This window comes from Annulohypoxylon maeteangense (assembly GCF_022496945.1).
Source record: "Annulohypoxylon maeteangense strain CBS 123835 unplaced genomic scaffold GGS22scaffold_2, whole genome shotgun sequence".
In the NCBI taxonomy this organism is placed as follows: domain Eukaryota; kingdom Fungi; phylum Ascomycota; class Sordariomycetes; order Xylariales; family Hypoxylaceae; genus Annulohypoxylon; species Annulohypoxylon maeteangense.
The window spans coordinates 753,660-773,369 of NW_025953249.1; the positions used below are offsets into that span (position 1 = coordinate 753,660).

The window sequence follows — 19,710 nt, forward strand, 5'->3', positions numbered from 1 at the left end:
TTGCCTTTACGGATGATTGGGTTCAATTGAATTCTAGTCGACTAGCCATCTGGACATATTATAGAACATATCTAAAGTCCGGATTTTCAAGATCAGTCTTATCATGCATGCCTAGTCTCATTCCGTCTAGCTTTTCTTGAGTTGTCTCAAGCGCCCCGAATTGGCGGTCTCTTTTCTTGTTCTCCATGACCATGTAGTAGCGAAGCGCAATGGCACAGATTAACGCCGCGCAAAAGAACACAAGGATTGTTGTGATAGCTAGCACGTACTTCGGGGAATCTTGGTCGCGGAAGAAGAAGGGCCCTGCAATATTCCCAGCGGCGAATACGACGAAAAGGAGCGTGTTTGTAAACGCCCGCTTTGTGTGACCTGCGATATTCTGACCGACGATCGTAAGACAAAAAGGCCACTATAACAGCATTAGTTCGAAAATACTAAGTACATGTTAATAATAGAAGGATCAAGACGAACCGTGACAGCATATGAGTTGATCAGCCAGTAGGCGACGACTCTGCCATATTTATTGGCACCAGTGCCTATTGTACCATAAACTGCGGCGATGCCTGCAATGGCAGGTAAAAGTGGGACTATCATTCCCAAGGTTCGTAGGTTGCCATATTTGATTGATAAGAAACCCCAAACTACCATGCTCCCAGCACTGACGACGGATGATGGAAGACCAATGAGCAATGTCTTGAAAGAATCGAACCCAAATCCAGAGATTACCAATGAGCCGAAACTTGTCAATCCGCCATTTGGCAACTGTATGAAAAGGACAAATACAAGGAGGAGCCAGGTCTTCACATCCTTAACTGCATGCCACATTTGATAATTCTTCCACTGGTATCCCTTGATCCCCATCATGTTCTCCGCGACTCTCTGGACAGCGATGATCTGTTCTTCGTGCGTGAGGAACCTGGCCTTGTTCGGAGTCTCGGGCATGAAGAACAGCCAAGCAAAGCCAACGATTAAGCTGAGGAGACCGAGGACCAAAAAGATATACATCCATGGCTTTAGCGCCGTATTCGTGATATGGCCGAGTCCATATGATAATAAGCTAGAGATGATAGAAAAGGCTCCCTGCATCGCTGCCCAGAGCATGGTTCTCATTACCTGCTCGCGTCTAGTGTAGAACATAGATGTGTAGAGCACGAAGCCAGGAGTGACAACACTCTCCGCGACACCAAGAAGAAAGCGGATGACCATCAACCCAGCAAAATTGCGCAATCCAAGATGACTACTTCTAAGTTAGTCCTCTTCTATTAGATGCAATGTGCATGTGGGACTTACGCGATCATCAAGACTCCCCAGGATATGACGGATAAGCTGAGGACTCTTGCCGTTCTACATCGCTGAAGGATATAATTCGCAGGGTACTGCGCAATCAGGTAACCGAAGTAGAACATCGAACTAGCCCACGAATACTCTGTTCCAACCAACCCAAGATCTTGACGGAAGTTGAACAGGACAGCCCAACCTAAGGCGACCTTGTCGACGTAGTTGAGTCCATAGAGGGCGCACATCAAGGGAAGGAGGTGAAGATCTATCTTTCTCCTGACCGCATCCTTCGCTTCTTGGGAGATGGGCTGGGGACCGGCTTCATCGAAGAGTTCGATACCCTCATCGGCAACCTCTCCCTTCGTTGCTACCTCTACATCGACAGTGCTATCGCGAGGAGCCGCAGCAGCCTCGATGCCGTCATTCCCACCCATAACTATTGATGTATGAGGTGCGGAATATCTCAGCCCCTAGGTACCTAATGAATTCGTGGAATATTGTAAGAAATATAGCCTCATCAAGGCTATGAGGGGACCATCTTTCATCAAATATTCCGACCAACGCGTTGTCGGAACCGGCTACCGAATGCCATAGTCATATCTCCGATTCATCACTGTTTATCTTCAACACCCCTGTTATTCCATGGTCAGTGTATCTAGGTGTACTATTCAATAAGAAAAGTCTTATCAGCCGTTATAGAGGGGCCATATTGCTCGAGGAGGCATGTAAACCCTCTGATAATCGGTTAGGCTAACTCTCCCAGGGATCGGGTATCTCCTTCCATTCGGCTCGCTCCGACGAAATTACCCCATTGGGAAACCCATTCGGTGGCTTTCGCCGTAGCTGCTCCGGTTGGAATCAATGATCTAATTGGCTACAACATCGAACGTTAGGCTCTGTAGAAAGTGCGACCGGGTGCAATTAGGCGGTTTCAATAGCGGCCAATTAGTGAGTAACGGTGAAACTACTTCTGTAATATCAGCGCCAGCACGCGGTAACACTCAGACTGTTCAAAGTGATTTCAATAAACAACCAAGATGCAGATACCAGAAATCAACGAAGACGAATGTCTGACATTCCTATCCAGACTCGTCCAGATTAAGAGCTACTCCCAGACAGATGGCGAGTTGGAAGCAACAGCATATATGGCGAAGGAGATGTCGAAAATCGGACTCGAATCCGAATTGATTTCCTTCGACAATGGCAAGAGACAAAACGCACTGGGCGTGTGGAGGGGGAGGGGTACAGCAGCCACGGAGGAGGGGGCACCAAAATCACTTCTATTCAACGGCCACCTAGACACGAACCCCGTCTCGGAGGGGTGGACGATAGACCCCTGGGAGGGCAAAATCGACGAGAACTTCATCTACGGCATTGGCGTCAGTAACATGAAATCCGGCTGCGCGGCCTACTTCTGCGCCGTCAAAACCCTGATCGCCATTGGCTGGACGCCCCGCGCGGACGTGATCCTAACGTACGTGGTGGGAGAACTGCAAGGAGGCGTGGGCACGCTGGCCTTAATCGAGCAAGGAAGGATCAAGGCGGACTATTTTATCAATTGCGAACCGTCGGACATCAAGGCAGTGACTATGCACGCCGAAGCACTGACGTTTGAAATCACGTTGAAGGGTATCACGCGCCACATGTCTGCGCGAGAGGAGGCACAAGACGCCATCATGGCAGCCTGTATGTTGATTCCCAAACTCAATGGTATGAAGTTCCGGGGCGCGAGGAGTGAAGAGCACGAGAAATGCAACCGGCTCCAAGTTGGTATCGTGCACGGCGCGCTCGGGAAGGAACTCGTAGAATGGCGGCCCGCGCAAGTAGCTGATATATGTAAGCTTGCTGGAAGCGCGCGGTATGCGCCTGGCCAGACCCAGGAAGGCGTTATGGAAGATATCCGGGTGGTTATCGAAAAGTGCTTAGAGGCGTTTCCGGGTATGACGTTTGAGCTAAAGCAGAGGTTTGAGCCGACGATGCCGGCGTTTGAAGTGTCGAGGGATTCTAAACTCGTCAAGTCTCTAAACGACGCGTATTTCACGATTAGACGCGAGGAACAGCCTACGGGAGTCCTCGCACCGACTTGCTTCTATGGATCAGATGCTGGGCATCTCTATAAATCTCTTGGCATGGAAGGCATCGTATGCGGACCGGGAGGAAAGTATAATACGCGCCCTGATGAAGCTGTTGATATTCCCGACTATCTGGATTGTATTCGGATGTTCATGCGAGTAATTGTGGATATCTGCGGATAGAGGGGCGGGCATCTCCTTCAGGGGATAGACCCCGCGGAGTAACAATGATAGATATAAACTGTGCCCTCCATCGGCAAGATCGCGACAAAGATGCCAAATTTAATGAGTCTTACGATTTATAATCTAATAAAAGAAAATAATGCGGGCCTTAAGCCAGCAAGATGCCGAAAGGCTTATCATCGAGATCCCAGAAGTTGATAGGCTTCGTTCCTGTTCCAAGTTGTACAGTGCGAAACCACATCTCGCTGGCGACCTGCAGCACGCGGAACGCATCCGAGACCTGTGGCGTTCTTACGGCATCCCCACTGAGCTTGTCCGGTACGATGTGCTGCAGAATTTTCCAATCCGTTCAGCCTTACATCTCCATTGCGAAGATGGCTCGATAGCCTTCGATGCGAGCCTGATCGAAGATGATGTGGCCGAAGATCCGACTTCAGCTCCGCAGAACGGGCTACCATCCTTCTTCGGGTTCGGCGCGCATGGCACAGTGAGCGCGAAGCTCGTTTACACGAACTTTGGCACATTATCGGACTTCCAGCTACTCGAATCAAAAGGCATATCCGTGAAAGGCAAGATCGTAATCTGCAAGTACAGCAAGGTCTTTAGGGGATTGAAAGTCCGAGCGGCAGAGCAATTTGGCGCAGTCGGGGTGATCATATACAGTGACCCCCAAGAAGATGGCGAATACACCGTGAAGAACGGGTATAAACCGTATCCCCATGGCCCTGCAAGACATCCGAAAAGCATTCAGCGTGGCAGCGTCGATTTCTTCTCCGTCTCTGTCGGCGACCCTACCACGCCAGGTTACCCGAGTTTGCCAGGAGACGATACGGAACGACGAGATCCAAAACACGCAATTCCTTCTATTCCCGCTATACCAATATCTTTCAGCGATGCGATACCATTCCTAGAAGCATTGAACGGCCGAGGGTTGGGTCCGGATGAGTTTGATGAGGGAGGGAGCAATTGGAAGGGGGCCTTAGATAGTGTTGATTATTGTACAGGCCCAAGCAAAGTCAACGTGACGCTATGCGCTGAAGGAGACTACCGTTATTCTCCTATATATAATGTTATTGGGACTATTGAAGGCCAAACAGATGAAACCGTTATCTTAGGTAATCATCACGATTCGTGGTGTTGTGGTGCCGTTGACCCTGTGAGCGGAAACGCGGCGATGAATGAAGCAGCACGGGGTCTTGCCAGGCTGGTAGAGAGGAGTTGGAAACCATACAGGAAAATGTGAGTCCAAGTCGAGTGATCACCTAATTTTAGACATATATACTAATTAGAAATGTGCAGTATCCTAGCTTCTTGGGACAACGAAGAATATGGGCTTGTAGGATCCACAGAATTCGGCGAACAGCACGCGGAATGGTTGACGGAGAACTGCGTCGCCTGTAAGCTCTCACCCCCCATTGACCCAACTTACCTAATGATTGTAGATATCAACGTGGATGAGGCTACAAATGGTGGCAATATTCTTGGAGCTTATGGGAGCCCATTATTGAGCCAAGTTCTTCGTGAAGCAGCGAACGTGATACCTTCACCGGTCAACGAAGGCAAAACAGTCTATGACGATTGGCTTCGCCTCCAGCAAGAAATTTCAGGTCCTCTCAACCAACCCAACTTGACTGTGATGGGCACCGGAAGCGACTACACGGTCTTCTTCCACCACCTCGGCATCTCTTCTTTAGATATGCTTTTCAATCAAAAGGGCACAGCTGTTTACCCATACCATTCCAACTACGATAGCTACTACTGGATCGACAAATTTGGGGACCCTGGCTTCAAGAAGCATCTAGCTATGGCTAGGCTCTGGGGTCTTTTAATCGTTAAGCTTGCCGGAACACCAATATTGCCTTTCAGAGCTTCCGATTACGCAGACGCCCTGAAAAGACATGTCAAGTCCCTTAGTGACAAGGGTATATCTGGCCTAATTCTCGAACCGTTGGAAAGGTCAATCTCTAGATTTGAAACAGCGACGAATACATTCGATTCGAGTGTGCATCGCGCAGAATTGGGAACGTCCCGGCAACGAGTACCAAGAGCGGAAGAGGTTAGCAAAGTCTATATGAAACTTGAAAGGTCATTTTTGTTGGAAAAGGGTGGATTACCTGGACGGCCCTGGTATAAACATCTGGTTAGTGCTTTCGCTCGGGATAACGTATGGGATGGGCATCAATTAATCATTTCTTAGATCTTCGCACCTGGCCTATGGGCGGGTTATGATGGAGTTGTCTTTCCGTGTATTACGGAGTGCCTTGAGAACGGCGATGTCCCCGGTGCGAACATAGCAATTCAGGAAGTTTCTGAAGTCATAAATCAGGCTTGTTCCATTGTCAATAAGAGGTGTCCAGCTGTCCGATAGGATACCGACCTACCATGGCCCTCTCATTCGATGTCTTACACGAGAACTGTGTTTTTCGATGTATAAGTACTGGATACCAAGTTCCAAGGTTGGCATTCTAACAGCTACATATTTACCCCCGAAAATGCTCATCATTTCTTATGTTTCCCGCCCGTCATTCCATGCCAGTGCTTCCAGTCCTTCCGTCTACACGAAACAACGCACAATATCATAAAAGCATGCAAAAAAGACATAATCCCTAAAACTCCTTGTTAAACCAGAGCTAGGAGCCGCACTGTCGCCATCCTGAGCTTGAAACATAGGCGACGTTGGAGTAAGCTTTCGAGGATACAGCCGCGTAGGGCTGATGAATGGCATGCAGGGTTTCGTCGTAGCACCGCCGGATGAAAATAAAACATCTATTATAGCGTGGTATCCTATTTAAGATTCGATCCCTTCTCATTGGCTCTGTGATGCGACAGATCTAGAAGGATCGCGTACAAGCCCACAACGGAGGCCTAAGAGATCGGCGGTTGACCGGGTATGATCTGCGGAACAGCCCTACACACAGCAATCCCAAGACCTATTGAATAGGATTTAGCCCGATAACCGAGAAGCCGCATCGTTACGACAGCCGTCAGGGTTAACTTCTTAGAAGGAATGATATTGCCAAGACTCTGGGGTAGTTGTTAGCATAGCTGCGAGATTACGTACCAGAGCTGCGTAGCATGGCGTTCTATATAAGCAACATCAAGCATCAGCAGTTGCTGTCAGTTGATATTGCTTTAGCAATTAAGTGTGAATAAGTAATATCAGGGGAAAGTACGCTGTATTCCAAGGTTAAGTCGTAGAGAATGGAGCTTTGACGCTGAGATATTGTCAATCACCCCTATTCGTCTATCTTTTTCAACTTTGAAGACCGATTGAAGCCTAGGTTAATCTTCGAAAGTCACGGTTGATCTACAGTGAGCGTATCGTGGAGTTACAGTTACTAGTCGGAGCTCGTCACCTACCTTCCTAATGTACAGGATGAAATCCCCAGGTCATTAACTTCAACCTCACCACAGTAACAGCGGCAGAATACCTTCGTTACCGCCCTAGGCTACCTACGAAATTCAACATATACCCAAATCTCTCCCATCCAACTTTTCTTCTTTTTTCTCTTCCTTCCCCATACCGCCCGCCCACACACAGCGGGAATATGGAACATACTGGCCATCCGCCTTTCCTCTTCTTGGATGGCCAGATGTTGGATATTCTTCCACTTCTTTTTCTTTTGTCCATTCTTCTCCTTGCCCTTCGGGGGTCTCTTTTGTCAGTCGCTGTGTGCTTGGACTGGGGCGTTACACTCAAGCTCAGCTTGGAATTTTTAGAACCAAACCACCCTTTGGGTGATTCTTTTTTTTTCATTGAGCTCTTAGCCTAGTGCTAGGACTTGAGGAAGATGTCGTCTACCTAGAAATATCTTGAGATGCGTGATACTTGTCATTCCGGGCCTAATCAAGTAATGTGTTGTCATTCTTTGGTGCCCGATAGTCGCTGTTATCTACATTTTGAGCATTCATACCATACCTAGGTACCTACCTACCTAATGATATGTTTTTATTTTCATATACACGTCCATCATACTAAGCTTTCCTCAATCTACGACCTTACAATTTCGAAAACACGGACGGTACGCTCCCACCCATCTCGACCAACGTACTCTTATTCCTAACCCACGCCTCAAGCCCCCTCCTCCCATTTTCCACGCCAAGACCGCTCTGCTTCCACCCCCCAACGGCCATCTCAGCCGGGCTCTCGCCCCAAGTATTAATCCACGTAATACCCGCCTCCAGCCTCGAAATAACACCATGACAAAGATCAATATCACGCCCAACCACCCCCGCCGCGAGCCCCAACTCCGTCGCATTAGCGCGCGTAACAGCCTCATCAACAGTATCATACGTCAGAATCGTCATAACCGGTCCGAAAATCTCCTCCTTCACAATCTTCATCTCATCAGTACAATCCGTAAACACAGTAGGCCGAACCCAATACCCCTCCCTCAACTCCGCCGACAACCCGTCCGGCTTCTCCAACCCACCACACAGCAGCGTCGCCTTATCCGTCTCGACGCCATGACGCACGTACTTAAGCACCTTCTCGTAATGCGCCTTACTGCTCAACGGGCCGAAGTTGGTATCCATATGGAACAGATCCCCCGCGCGAACGAATTGGATCTTCTCCAGCACCCCCGCTTCAAACGCCTTCTTCATCGCGCGGGGAACAAACACGCGCGTGCCATTCGTGCACACCTGGCCCGTGCTAAAGAAATTCGCCATCATCGCAACGTCGACGGCCTGCTCGACCTGCGCGTCGGGTAGGACAACGAGCGGGCTCTTGCCACCGAGTTCCATCGTCACGTACTTCATCTCGCCGGCCGCAGCGCCCGCGACTTTCTTCCCCGTGCTGACCTGGCCCGTGAAGCTGACCTTCGCGATATTCGGGTGTTTCGTTAGGTGAGCTCCGACATCGGCGCCACCGTAGACGACATTGAAGACGCCATCGGGAAGTCCTGCTTTCCTGTATATATCCGCGAGGTACTCTGCGTGCAGCGGCGTGAACTCGCTCGGCTTATACACCATGCAATTACCCGCGGCCAAACACGGCGCGGATTTCCAGAGCGCGATTTGAATGGGGTAGTTCCAGGCGCCGATGCCCGCGCACACGCCTAGGGGTTCTTTGGCCGTGTAGACGGATGCCGTGGGTCTGAGGCGGAAGGACTCGCCGTTCAATCCGCCGCTTGCTACGAGGCTGGCGAAATACTCGAGGACGTCGGCGCCGGTGACGATGTCTACGGTGGACGTCTCCGAGAACGGTTTCCCGGTATCGAAGGTTTCCACGCGTGCGAGCGCATCATTGCATTCGCGCAAGAGAACGACGGCTTTCTGTAAGATGCGCGCGCGTTCTATGGGCGGCGTGCCGGACCAGGCGGGGAAGGCGGCTTGTGCCGATTGAATGGCGGCATCGACTGATTTTGTTGACGAATTGTGTATCTTGCAGATTGGCTTGCCGTTGGATGGGTCGATGGTTTCATAACTACCCGAGGACTCTGCCGAAGGTTGTGGTTCGCCAGCGTAGAACGTGTGGCGGTCTACATCTCTGAACCCCATGATGCCGATATCGACGGAGAGTTATTGGTAAAGTTACACTCCGAAAAGCCCTGATAATAAACAAAAGATAGTGGCTGCTGGCCGTAAGCACTATCCTTTCGCTGCTTTACCAAGATGTCTTGCTTTCTCTATCGACTAAACCACGAGGCTGGCTATGAATGGCTCCTCGGCTGGCACGTCGTATAAGTCTTATCTTTTAACAGGGTGGCCCTTGTTATAAACTACTGCCGATGTGGAATGCGCTAATGAAAAATTTGATGCCTTTAGGACTTTAGGGACGATTTCCCGTGCTACTAGCCGTTCAACTAACACTTGAAACACGAATTTCGGACGTGGAAGTTCGACTAGTTCGGACCGGATTGGATATGTAACGTCATTCCAAGCAGAAGCGGAGAAGCGGTATTGGCACCCTGCGGCTCTCTGACCCCGCCCGATTGGCGACAATTTGGTTTAGAGGGGATGGAGATGCTAGTGATGATCCCGAGATTGATACTGAGTTTCCGGAGGAGTTCGGCCTCGTGGCGGCTTAACTACTTTAGTTACTAGCGTTGATTACGTCGTCGGATTGTGCGACAAAGGATGATTTCTTTCGAGATAAGAAAATTCGATGGTGGCGAGCTCCGTGGCGGTTGGTAGGTTGTCAAGTGGCTCCTAAAGTTCTTCAAGAGAACGCCCTTGCATTAGTGAACCTTCTAGGTAGTATGGGTTAGTATGAGTTAGTACGGGGTACTGGAAAACAAGGAAACTTAGTTAGGAATTACTGAGAAGTTTATCTTTTCCCAACCCAGATGGGATCAGCCACCGACGGACTAGTGCTCTCCACGCCTTACTGGCTTATGACGAGTCAGGCCATTCACCGCTCAGCCCACAGGATTTATTCTGCACGTACAGGGACTTGACGCCTTCATCAACCAATAATGGATGATAAGAGTTACATACTAAAAACACTTACAGCGCAAGACCGAGTCCCGACCCGGCTTGGCGTCTTTCCTCATCGTCCACCGCGAACGCCCCCGAAAGTTTCCTGCGAGGTTATTAAACCACTGACTGCCTCGCAATTGGAGCGTTCGAGACCTGCAGCTCAGACATATGTATATGCTGTGTTGATCTTCAACTATTTCTAGACGAATTAGCTGCCGCGAGATCAAGATGACTACTACCCAACTCCCCATATCAGATTCTGATAAGTACGACTATGTAGTCGTTGGCGGAGGCACAGCTGGCTGTGTCGTCGCCGCAAGGCTAGCGGAGTATCTCCCGCATAAGCAGGTGCTTCTCATCGAGGCCGGTCCTAGCGATTTTATGGATGATCGCGTTCTTGACCTTAAGCAATGGTTGAATTTGCTTGGTGGTGAGCTCGACTATGATTACGGCACAACCGAGCAGCCTATGGGTAAGTCTGACACCCCGCGTTTGATTACATCTTATCTTACCATAATTCATAGGCAACTCGTTTATCAGACATTCGCGGGCAAAGGTGCTGGGAGGTTGCTCTTCACACAACACCTTGATCTCCTTCAGGCCATTTAAGTATGATATGGACATATGGCAGTCTTTGGGGGCACGTGGCTGGACCTTTCCCGTATTTATGAAGGCGTTGGATAAGTTGAAGAATACCATCCAACCAGTTCATCAAAAACACCGCAATCAACTCTGCAAGGATTGGGTCAACTCGTGTAGCTCAGCGCTTGATATCCCGGTGATCGATGATTTCAACAAGCAGATCTCGCAAACTGGATCCTTGAAACCTGGTGTTGGCTTCTTCTCAGTGAGCTACAACCCCGACGACGGAAGACGATCTAGTGCATCTGTTGCGTACATTCATCCTATTTTAAGGGGCGAAGAAAAGCGACCGAATCTAACGATTCTGACTGATGCTTGGGTGTCGAAAATCAATGTTAGTGGTGACGCTGTTGAGAGCATTAGCCTAGGATTGAAAGATGGTTCGTCACGCGCCGTTAAAGCGAAGTCTGAGATAATATTGGCCGCTGGAGCAGTAGACACGCCTCGACTAATGATGCTCTCGGGTATTGGACCGAAGAAGCAACTTTCCGATCTTGGTATCCCCGTCGTTCGCGATATTCCGGGTGTCGGCGAGAATCTGCAAGATCACCCCGAGAGTATTATCATGTGGGAGTTGAAGAAGCCCGTGCCACCAAACCAGACAACTATGGACTCTGATGCAGGAATCTTCTTGCGCCGTGAAGTGCCGGGGGCTGGTTCTAAGAAATCAGCCGCAAACCCGCAAGGCCTTTCCGATGGAGATATCATCGATGTTATGATGCACTGCTACCAGATTCCATTCACATTAAACACCCTTCGCCTAGGATACCCCGATATTCCGGACGGATACGCCTTCTGCATGACGCCAAATATTCCTCGACCGCGCTCCCGAGGTCGATTATATCTTACTTCTGCAGACCCGAGCGTCAAGCCGGCCCTCGATTTCCGGTATTTCACCGATCCGGAAGGCTACGATGCAGCCACTTTGGTATTCGGCATGCGCGCGGCACGAAAGGTTGCGGAACAGGCTCCATTCAAGGATTGGATCAAGAAAGAGGTTGCACCCGGACCTCAAGTTCAGTCTGATGAGGACCTAAGCCACTATGCTCGAAAGGCAGCACATACCGTATATCACCCTTGCGGAACAACCAAGATGGGTGATACCACTAAGGACGAGCTGGCAGTCGTCGACGAGAAGCTAAAGGTTAAGGGATTCAAGAACCTACGTATTGTGGATGCTGGGGTGTTTCCAACCATTCCTACTATTAACCCTATGTTAACAGTATTGGGTGTTGCTGAAATCGCAGCTAACCTAATTGTCCAGGAAGCAAATTCCCAGCAGGAAAGAGCTAGATTGTGATCAAGTTGGAGATCTTGTTGGTGTACGAAAGGAATCTATTCACGTTTGAATGAGGATCATTGGCGCAAATTGAACGAGCCTTGCTGTCGATCTTGGTATATATTCATCTTATTGTCGACTATATTATAACATACTAGGTATGATGCGATACGAATAGTGTATATAGAAAAAAAGAAATGTCGATATATGAACATAATGGCTGTCACGGAAGATGTGTGAAAGTGACGGATCTGATCGTGTGCACTCTTTCCTTTTTCCTTTCGTCATCAAAGGCTTGGCATATCCACTTCTTATCTACGATGCTGAGCTAAGTATTTGTGGCTGAAAGGCGGTCAATATTATTGTGGCTATTCGTGGATATCACCGCCACATTTCGGCAGAATCCCCTCCAAGTCCGGTTTTTTTTCTAAAATTTCAGGTCGACATTTCTTTTGGAAGTAAATAGCAACGAAAGTCGCAATGCCTGCTGCTGCTCGTTCAAGTGGCCGTACACCACAAAAACAGCAGAAACAAAAAGAGAACTCAAAGTCGCTGAAGAGAAAGAGAGATCAGGACGATCTCCAAAAATTACAAAATGCTGTCGACGAGTTTGTAAGTCGCATTTCCTCCAACTTATGAATATTTGTTGTAAGGGTACAGTGAAGCTTACAAGATTTTCTTTTACAGGATCCTAAATCCGAAGACAACACCCAATTCTCGAAACTACCTCTCTCGAAGCCCACTGCCTCTGGTCTAGAAGCGTCGCACTTTCAAAATCTAACCGATGTTCAGGCCCAAGCAATTCCCCTAGGCTTAAAAGGCCATGATATCCTCGGTGCCGCCAAAACGGGTTCCGGAAAAACGCTTGCTTTCCTCGTCCCCGTCCTCGAGAAACTCTATCGCGCGCAATGGACTGAGTTTGATGGGTTAGGTGCCCTGATCATCTCGCCTACGCGCGAACTTGCGGTGCAAATTTTCGAAGTACTGCGCAAGATCGGAAGACATCATACCTTTTCTGCTGGCTTGGTTATCGGAGGCAAGAATTTGCGCGAGGAGGCAGAAAGACTAGGGAGGATGAATATTCTAGTTTGCACCCCGGGCCGGATGTTACAACACCTTGACCAGACCGCCGGATTCGATGTCGACAATCTACAAATGCTAGTCCTCGACGAAGCCGACCGAATTATGGATATGGGTTTCCAATCAGCCGTAGATGCCCTGATAGAACATCTCCCCAAATCTCGACAGACTATGCTTTTCAGTGCCACACAAAGCAAGAAGGTTTCTGATCTGGCTAGATTGAGTTTGAAGGATCCCGAATATGTTGCTGTTCACGAGGCCGCGGCCGCCGCAACTCCGGCAACACTAACACAACATTACCTCACCACGCCCTTAGCGGATAAGATGGAGACTCTATATGGATTTATCAAGGCCAATCTCAAAAGCAAGATGGTTGTTTTCCTATCGTCAGGAAAGCAGGTCCGATTTGTATACGAGAGCTTCCGTCATTTACAACCCGGTATTCCACTTCTACATCTACACGGTCGGCAAAAGCAAATACAACGGTTGGAAATCACGAGAAGGTTTACTTCATCTAAAAATTCATGCCTCTTTGCTACAGACGTAGTCGCGCGTGGTGTGGATTTCCCCGCTGTGGACTGGGTGGTACAGATGGATTGTCCCGAGGATACTGATACCTACATTCACCGAGTAGGGCGCACGGCGCGTTACGAGAGAAATGGAAAGGCAGTATTGTTCCTAGACCCGAGTGAGGAGGAAGGGATGTTAAAGCGACTCGAGGAACGAAAAGTACCGATACATAAGGTCAATGTGAGAGAAAAGAAGAAGCAGAGCATTCAGAACCAGATTCAGGATATGTGTTTCAAGAACCCAGATCTCAAATACCTTGGTCAAAAGGCTTTCGTCAGTTATACCCGCTCTGTTCACCTACAGAAGGATAAGGAGATCTTCAACCTAAATAAGTTAGACCTAGATGCATATGCCGCTAGCTTGGGTCTACCTGGTGCACCTCAAATCCGATTCCAGAAGGGCGAGGATGTGAAGAAGTTGAAGAATGCGCCTCGCGCGGGAATGTCAAGCGACTCGGAATCCGAATTCGACGAAGACAAGGCAAAGCGAAAGAAGAAGGGCGAAGTCCGAACGAAATACGATCGCATGTTCGAACGTACCAACCAAGATGTGTTGACAAACCATTATACAAATATGATCGGCGATGGAGAACAGGGCGAGAACGATGAGGACGAAGACGATTTCCTGTCGGTTAAACGCGTACTTCAAGGCGATGATCTGGATGGAGAGAATGAACTAGCGCCGGGCACTAAGATAATCGAGGGACTCGGTGGTGAAGAGCCATTTGTGGTAGATTCTAAGCGCAGAGAGAAGATGCTTAAGTCTAAAAAGAAGATGCTTAAGTTCAAAGGCAAGGGTGACAAGGTGGTATTCGACGACGATGGCACAGCCCACCATCCATACAGAATCAAAGACGAAGATGACTTCATGCAAGATGGATCCGCGGAGGCTCAGCGACAGAAATTCGTCGAGGACGAAGCGATTAGGGTTAAGGAGGCTGATGTCGATGATAAGCAACTTGCTAAAGATAAGCGACGGGAGAAGAAAGAAAAACGGAAGGCTCGGGAAGCGATGGAAAATGACGAGTCGATGGGTAGCATGCCGAGACTTTCAGGACTCAACAATGGGGAAGACCCCTTGGCTCTTATGGCGTCTTTGCCGACCGCGGGAGAAGGAAGCGAGAGCGAAGCGGAAGAAGAGAGACGGCCGACGAAGAAGGCGAAGAAGTGGTTCCAGGACGACTCAGAGGATGAGGGACAGAAGGCCAAGAATAAGAAGGGTAGTGGAAAAGTCATCGAAGTTACTGAAGCACCGAATACCCTGGAGGACTATGAGGCGTTGGCTACTGGATTGCTTGACGACTAAAATATTTAGGTCTCAATTAATACATTGTAACACAATGCAATTGTCCAATAATATTTGTGAATTAAAGAAATATCCATGGATGGATGTTTTCTGTGAGAGGGTGAACCAACAGCAACATCTGTATCGGCCACATGTTTTCCGTATTAGGCATTGGATGGGTAGCTTTCCGAACCGTTCAACGTGAATCCCGCGATTTGAAGTTGCTTCGGATAGATTAATCTTTCCTGTAATTTGGTACGATATGTAAGGTGCACATATGGGAGGTGGATAGTAACTTGGCATTCTGGACCCTTCGTTGCTATGGAACTTCTGTAAAGGCCGAGTGGACATGATTCCAATGGCTTCTATGGTTCTATCGAGGCTTCGATGCTTCGATTAAAGACCACTGGGAGGAGTTCGGTACCTATCGATAAGCATAAAGGACCGAAGGCAGAAGCTCTTTAAACCTATCTGGACCCTGCGACCCCTCCAAAACCCCTCCATCTCTCCTTCTAACGACGGTAAGAATGGACAAGGGTGCGGTAAAGGGACCCATAAATCTCTTGGTCTTACTGTAAGGCGCGGAACCAACGTCGTATTTAATACTCAACATCTAAGCCTCGATAGCTGATGACCGCCGACAACGAGGTCCACCTTACTCATATAAATCTTGCTACGATAAACCATCGCCGCGCTACCTATGTCGCCTCCGTCCGACGCGACACCGACAACTCTCTCCTAAACCTACCGAACTTAGAGCATGGCAACCGGCGCCTCTTGAATCATTCCCGTCATCGGCGTCACAAGGACGCAAACGTGCCAAAAATATAACCTAAGCAAGAGTTACAAGGCTTTACGGACCGGGCGGGGTCATAGAACATATCCTATAGACTTAGAGGAGAACAGTCGATAAACATATATAACAAGAAAGAACATGTCTGGCCTTCAAAACGGGTCGATCCCGCCTCAAACAAACGGCACCCGGCCTAAAGAGTTAGAGACGTTATGTCGCGAGCTGAAGACCAAAGTCGACACCTTCCTCGACACGCCGACCGAAGACGAAGTCCTCAACTCTGTGAAGAACCAAATAATAGTCGCGAGGGGTGTCATAGACGAGGCATTGCGACGGTATAGGTGCGGTATATTCCGATTATTCCCGCCCGCAATCTCCTTCCTCTTTATACATCGCCAGCTACACAACAGGCTCCACGACGCACCGCATATAAAAGATTGTGAGACAAGCTAACCACACGTAACACTACAGACCAGAAGAACTCTCGCTCTCCTACAACGGCGGAAAAGACTGTCTAGTCCTGCTAATCCTAATCCTCGCCTCCCTCCCCTCCTCCGCGTCCCTGCAATCCTCAACCACAACCACCACCACCACCACCACCCCCCTAACAACCCCTCCCCCGCCCTTCCCACAAAGTCTCCAAGCGCTATACATCCGGCCACACCTCCCCTTCGTCGAAGTCGACGACTTCGTCGCCGCGACATCGACGACGTACCACCTGGACCTGACGACAGCGAACCAGGCGATGAAGCCCGCGCTGACGACATATCTGCGCGAACGCCCCGAGGTCAAGGCCGTGTTCGTTGGAACCCGTCGCACAGACCCCCACGGCGCGGCGCTGACGTTCTTCGATGAGACGGATGCGGATTGGCCGCGCTTCATGCGCGTCCATCCCGTTATTGATTGGCATTATCGGGAGGTTTGGGGGGTGAGTTTTCTTGTTTCTCTGGGTTTTGTATACTTGGGGGGAGGCTAATGATTGATAGTTCATACGCGCCCTGGGAATCCCGTACTGCCCGCTTTACGACAAGGGATATACGTCGCTAGGAGGCATAGACGATACGCATCCGAACCCGGCGTTGAAAGGGGGGAGTAAAGCGGATGGAGGGCAGTTCAGGCCCGCGTACGAGTTGACGGAGGATAGGGAGGAGCGACTGGGTAGGGATCGATAGTGCATTGCACTTTTCTTGAGGAATTAGTCTTGGATTAGAGGTGCGGTGCGTGGACTGCACGGAGACGACGGTATGTAAGCATTAAGCGGGCTTTGGCTATGGGACATCATGTTGGAAATTAACCAACTCCTGACATCACAGGGCACGGAAATGCTCGAATCTCAACTTATCGCAAGGGTCGGATAGAGGTTTGGTAGGCCTTTGAGGTTACCTAGGTACATATATATTTTCCTTGCCTCTCTGGGGTTATATCGAATAGACATTATTACATTATTTATCAAGTCAACGCAAAGTTTCAGTCCATCCGCCCACGGATATTCAAGCGACAAGCACAACCTACGGAATTTCCAATATTACAAGACAGAGTTATCTCAACGAAGAAAAAAAAGTACGGCATGATGCAATTCAGCTCTAACTAGGCAAGACTGTACCCTCAAGTATTTGGTATCATCCACCCGCCCGCCAGCCAGCTACCAAGTTCAATCAATACGTTCACCCCTCCAACTCCGCAAACACCAAAGACACCACACAGAACCGAACGATACCATAACTCCCGAAGCTTGCTTCACCGATCCCCAGCTAGTTAGCTGCGACTACCACTGTGACCCATGTAGTCCAACTAACTTATTCACCCGTTCGATTATCTGCCTGTCTGTCTGTCTTTGTGCCTGTGCCCTGATTATGCTATGTAGTAGTCTCACCCGCCATGTATGAACGTACGAACGTGTTATCGTTGACGTCATTTTGCAATGCACACTGTATTGCCGGAAGCCCATTTTGGGCGATGTGGCTTATGTCTCGGTTGCCTGCATGCTTTCATTACTTCTCCCAGCTTCTTTACTCCCGACCACCCCACTCCTTCCACGGCTCTGTCTCCACGACCTCGCCGTATAACCTCAGGCGGTAGAAGCAGGTGTGGTCAGCGCCATAGTTGCTGATAGCTCTGACCACGACGCTGCTCGTGTGCGCGCGCATCTGGGACAGTTCGTCGCTGAGCTTGAAGATCTGGATGCCGTCGCCCGTGTTCTTGTCCTCGTACTTGAAATGCCCGATCTTGACGTACGCCTCGTTGAGCGTCTTCTCCGGCCCTGTCGGCGGGAAGTTGGTTTCCGAGAAGACACGCACCTCGTCGCGCAGCGTCATTTCTTCGATGGCAGCCCACATCTCGATGTGTTTAGGCATAGCGCCCGGGTCTAGAGTTGAGCCGGGTAGGATGTGTTCCACGACTAGGTTCTGTGGGATGACTTCGCGGCTCAACATTACCTGGACAGAGACTGTCTCTTCCCTCAATCCCCAAGTTTTGGGTCCGGCACAGAAACATTCGCCTTCTTCGGACCAGGGCGACAGGGCTTGCAGAACAGGTTGTGTTGTCCAACCGTCGCGCTGGTACCATTGCTTGGATCTGGGTTTGTAGTAGCATTTCGGTATCTGCCACGGCTTTGAGCTGTATGTTGGGTCAATGACTGCGCCAGAGCCGATACCGAAGAAGTTGACCTGGTTGGCGAATAAGTCGTTCGCGTACCCACGTACTTGGCCATCAAGTATGACCTTAAGCTTAATTTCCAGGATAGCTTTCTGGATAGCGGCATCGCAGATCTTTTTGATTTCTCCTTTTGTTATATTGGGAGACTCGTGGGCTGCCTTCTTAAGTTTCACTATATCTTCCCGGAGTTGCTGGATCTGCTCGTTCACACTCGTGAGAGAATTGCTGATATCTTGTGCATAAGATTGCATTTCTTTCTTGAATAGAACCATAAATTCCTCTTTAGTGATGGCAACTCCAGATACCGCCCTCTTTAACGCCTGTTGGTTTTTACTTATCCAGTTACCCCAACACTCCTCGCAATACTGTTTGGAACCCGCCAAATCTGTGTAGCCCGTAGCGTTTGTAGATTGTGGGGGTTTCAGCAAGTTACTCCCTGTCAACCGGTTTTTGATAGCGAGCCAATGAGCATCCGAAATTCCCGGCGCTTCCTTTTTGGCCTGTTCTAGAGTAAGAATAATATCGTCTTCTCTAATCAATTCTCTCAAGGCATTCCAGAAATCCTGTGATATTTTGTATCTCCCTTTCTTGTCTTTTTGAACGAAGACCTGTTCTGGAATTCTCGGAGCAATATTCTCAGCGAGATTTTCGGCAATCTGCGACGGCTTATCGCCAAATATCCTGCCACTCTGGGATGATGTTGAAGTATAGTCCCAAATTACGCTTAATGGGTTTGGGATTCTCGACGGGATAACTTGAAGGACATTATCTTTAACCGAATCCCACTGAGGCCATCGGATGCCGGACCCACTCGAGACGTTATTTCCGGCTGGTAAAGGACCAAGATGAATGCAGGTTAGGAATACCCAGACTCCAATTAAAATAGTGAGAAACACGAAGATTGCGTCCCACTTCGCTTTAATCCACCTGATCCATAAAGTACGTCTTCGACGAGAAGGTCGAGTAGACCTCGGCGTGCGAACCCCCTGGGGTTCGGTGATTGGGTCGGGCTTCGTAGGGCTTTTTGAAGTTACTATATATTCAGAGTCATCATCGCTATCTTGATCATGGACATAACCCTTTTGAGTGAATTGGTTAGGGGCCTGACTACTAGTCTCGCCAGGATTATTGACAGGAGGGGGTGGTTTATCAGTAAATAACGTTCTCGTGCCCGATTTTGGAGGACCAGCTAGGCTGGCAGCTCTATCTAGGTCATCGATAATTCTCCCCACGGTGACTGGGTCTTTCCCCATATCACGTATCAGAGCCCTGGTTGCTTGGATCTCGGCTGGCGATAAATGATCTAGAGACTTTACAGGCTCACGAGGTCCGATACTTGTTTGCGGTAGTGGTGGTCCCCGCATACCGTAAATAAAATTATTCACTATCTTCCACTCTTCTAAAGATAGTCCTTTGGGTATCGGATTCTCAGATGGATCTAGAATTGTGTT

The 19,710-nt window shown here is 49.2% G+C and overlaps 8 protein-coding genes across 8 annotated transcripts; 5 read left to right on the forward strand and 3 right to left on the reverse strand.

Annotated features, from left to right (window-relative positions):
* Position 1: 1 nt before the first annotated feature.
* On the reverse strand, positions 2-2,013 carry GGS22DRAFT_62958 (MFS general substrate transporter). Its single transcript, XM_047967603.1, has 3 exons — positions 1,291-2,013; positions 472-1,237; positions 2-409 (listed from the first exon to the last, which is right to left on the reverse strand). The coding sequence occupies exons 1-3, from the start codon at positions 1,710-1,712 to the stop codon at positions 59-61; spliced, it is 1,539 nt and encodes a 512-aa protein (XP_047822607.1). The 5' UTR covers positions 1,713-2,013; the 3' UTR covers positions 2-58.
* On the forward strand, positions 2,014-3,679 carry GGS22DRAFT_62957 (Zn-dependent exopeptidase). Its single transcript, XM_047967602.1, has one exon. It carries the CDS (start codon positions 2,316-2,318, stop codon positions 3,531-3,533), a length of 1,218 nt encoding a protein of 405 aa, XP_047822608.1. The 5' UTR covers positions 2,014-2,315; the 3' UTR covers positions 3,534-3,679.
* Positions 3,673-6,032, forward strand: GGS22DRAFT_196637 (Zn-dependent exopeptidase; the record flags this gene model as incomplete). The annotated part of the gene is made up of 4 exons (XM_047965864.1): positions 3,673-4,772; positions 4,833-4,930; positions 4,976-5,673; positions 5,731-6,032. 4 exons carry the CDS (start codon positions 3,673-3,675, stop codon positions 5,899-5,901), a joined length of 2,067 nt encoding a protein of 688 aa, XP_047822609.1. The 3' UTR covers positions 5,902-6,032.
* A 1,500-nt stretch (positions 6,033-7,532) lies between these two features.
* Positions 7,533-9,035, reverse strand: GGS22DRAFT_184355 (aldehyde dehydrogenase; the record flags this gene model as incomplete). Its single annotated transcript, XM_047964182.1, has 1 exon — positions 7,533-9,035. One exon carries the CDS (start codon positions 9,033-9,035, stop codon positions 7,533-7,535), a length of 1,503 nt encoding a protein of 500 aa, XP_047822610.1.
* Positions 9,036-9,802: 767 nt separating this feature from the next.
* GGS22DRAFT_62978 (putative GMC oxidoreductase) lies at positions 9,803-11,926 on the forward strand. The gene is made up of 2 exons (XM_047967604.1): positions 9,803-10,428; positions 10,481-11,926. Exons 1-2 carry the CDS (start codon positions 10,185-10,187, stop codon positions 11,896-11,898), a joined length of 1,662 nt encoding a protein of 553 aa, XP_047822611.1. The 5' UTR covers positions 9,803-10,184; the 3' UTR covers positions 11,899-11,926.
* A 431-nt stretch (positions 11,927-12,357) lies between these two features.
* On the forward strand, positions 12,358-15,143 carry GGS22DRAFT_196639 (DEAD-domain-containing protein; the record flags this gene model as incomplete). The annotated part of the gene is made up of 2 exons (XM_047965865.1): positions 12,358-12,489; positions 12,565-15,143. The coding sequence occupies 2 exons, from the start codon at positions 12,358-12,360 to the stop codon at positions 14,830-14,832; spliced, it is 2,400 nt and encodes a 799-aa protein (XP_047822612.1). The 3' UTR covers positions 14,833-15,143.
* Positions 15,144-15,298: 155 nt separating this feature from the next.
* On the forward strand, positions 15,299-17,049 carry GGS22DRAFT_152335 (putative FAD synthetase). Its single transcript, XM_047959663.1, has 3 exons — positions 15,299-15,945; positions 16,076-16,532; positions 16,591-17,049. Exons 1-3 carry the CDS (start codon positions 15,746-15,748, stop codon positions 16,774-16,776), a joined length of 843 nt encoding a protein of 280 aa, XP_047822613.1. The 5' UTR covers positions 15,299-15,745; the 3' UTR covers positions 16,777-17,049.
* Positions 17,050-17,147: 98 nt separating this feature from the next.
* GGS22DRAFT_152337 (uncharacterized protein) lies at positions 17,148-18,891 on the reverse strand. Its single transcript, XM_047959664.1, has one exon. The coding sequence runs from the start codon at positions 18,529-18,531 to the stop codon at positions 17,614-17,616; it is 918 nt and encodes a 305-aa protein (XP_047822614.1). The 5' UTR covers positions 18,532-18,891; the 3' UTR covers positions 17,148-17,613.
* Between the last annotated feature and the right edge of the window lie 819 nt (positions 18,892-19,710).

What these genes read in the sequence shown, in the direction of transcription:
- GGS22DRAFT_62958 (XM_047967603.1), bottom strand. Translation starts at nt 1,712, where the DNA reads ATGGGTGGGAATGACGGCATCGAGGCTGCTGCGGCTCCTCGCGATAGC. An exon ending in TGGGGAGTCTTGATGATCGC is followed by an intron (nt 1,238 to 1,290) that starts GTAAGTCCCACA and finishes ACTTAGAAGTAG; the next exon opens with TCATCTTGGATTGCGCAATT. An exon ending in TCAACTCATATGCTGTCACG is followed by an intron (nt 410 to 471) that starts GTTCGTCTTGAT and finishes ATGCTGTTATAG; the next exon opens with TGGCCTTTTTGTCTTACGAT.
- GGS22DRAFT_62957 (XM_047967602.1), top strand. Translation starts at nt 2,316, where the DNA reads ATGCAGATACCAGAAATCAACGAAGACGAATGTCTGACATTCCTATCC.
- GGS22DRAFT_62978 (XM_047967604.1), top strand. Translation starts at nt 10,185, where the DNA reads ATGACTACTACCCAACTCCCCATATCAGATTCTGATAAGTACGACTAT. An exon ending in CACAACCGAGCAGCCTATGG is followed by an intron (nt 10,429 to 10,480) that starts GTAAGTCTGACA and finishes CATAATTCATAG; the next exon opens with GCAACTCGTTTATCAGACAT.
- GGS22DRAFT_152335 (XM_047959663.1), top strand. Translation starts at nt 15,746, where the DNA reads ATGTCTGGCCTTCAAAACGGGTCGATCCCGCCTCAAACAAACGGCACC. An exon ending in GAGGCATTGCGACGGTATAG is followed by an intron (nt 15,946 to 16,075) that starts GTGCGGTATATT and finishes GTAACACTACAG; the next exon opens with ACCAGAAGAACTCTCGCTCT. An exon ending in ATTATCGGGAGGTTTGGGGG is followed by an intron (nt 16,533 to 16,590) that starts GTGAGTTTTCTT and finishes AATGATTGATAG; the next exon opens with TTCATACGCGCCCTGGGAAT.
- GGS22DRAFT_152337 (XM_047959664.1), bottom strand. Translation starts at nt 18,531, where the DNA reads ATGGTTCTATTCAAGAAAGAAATGCAATCTTATGCACAAGATATCAGC.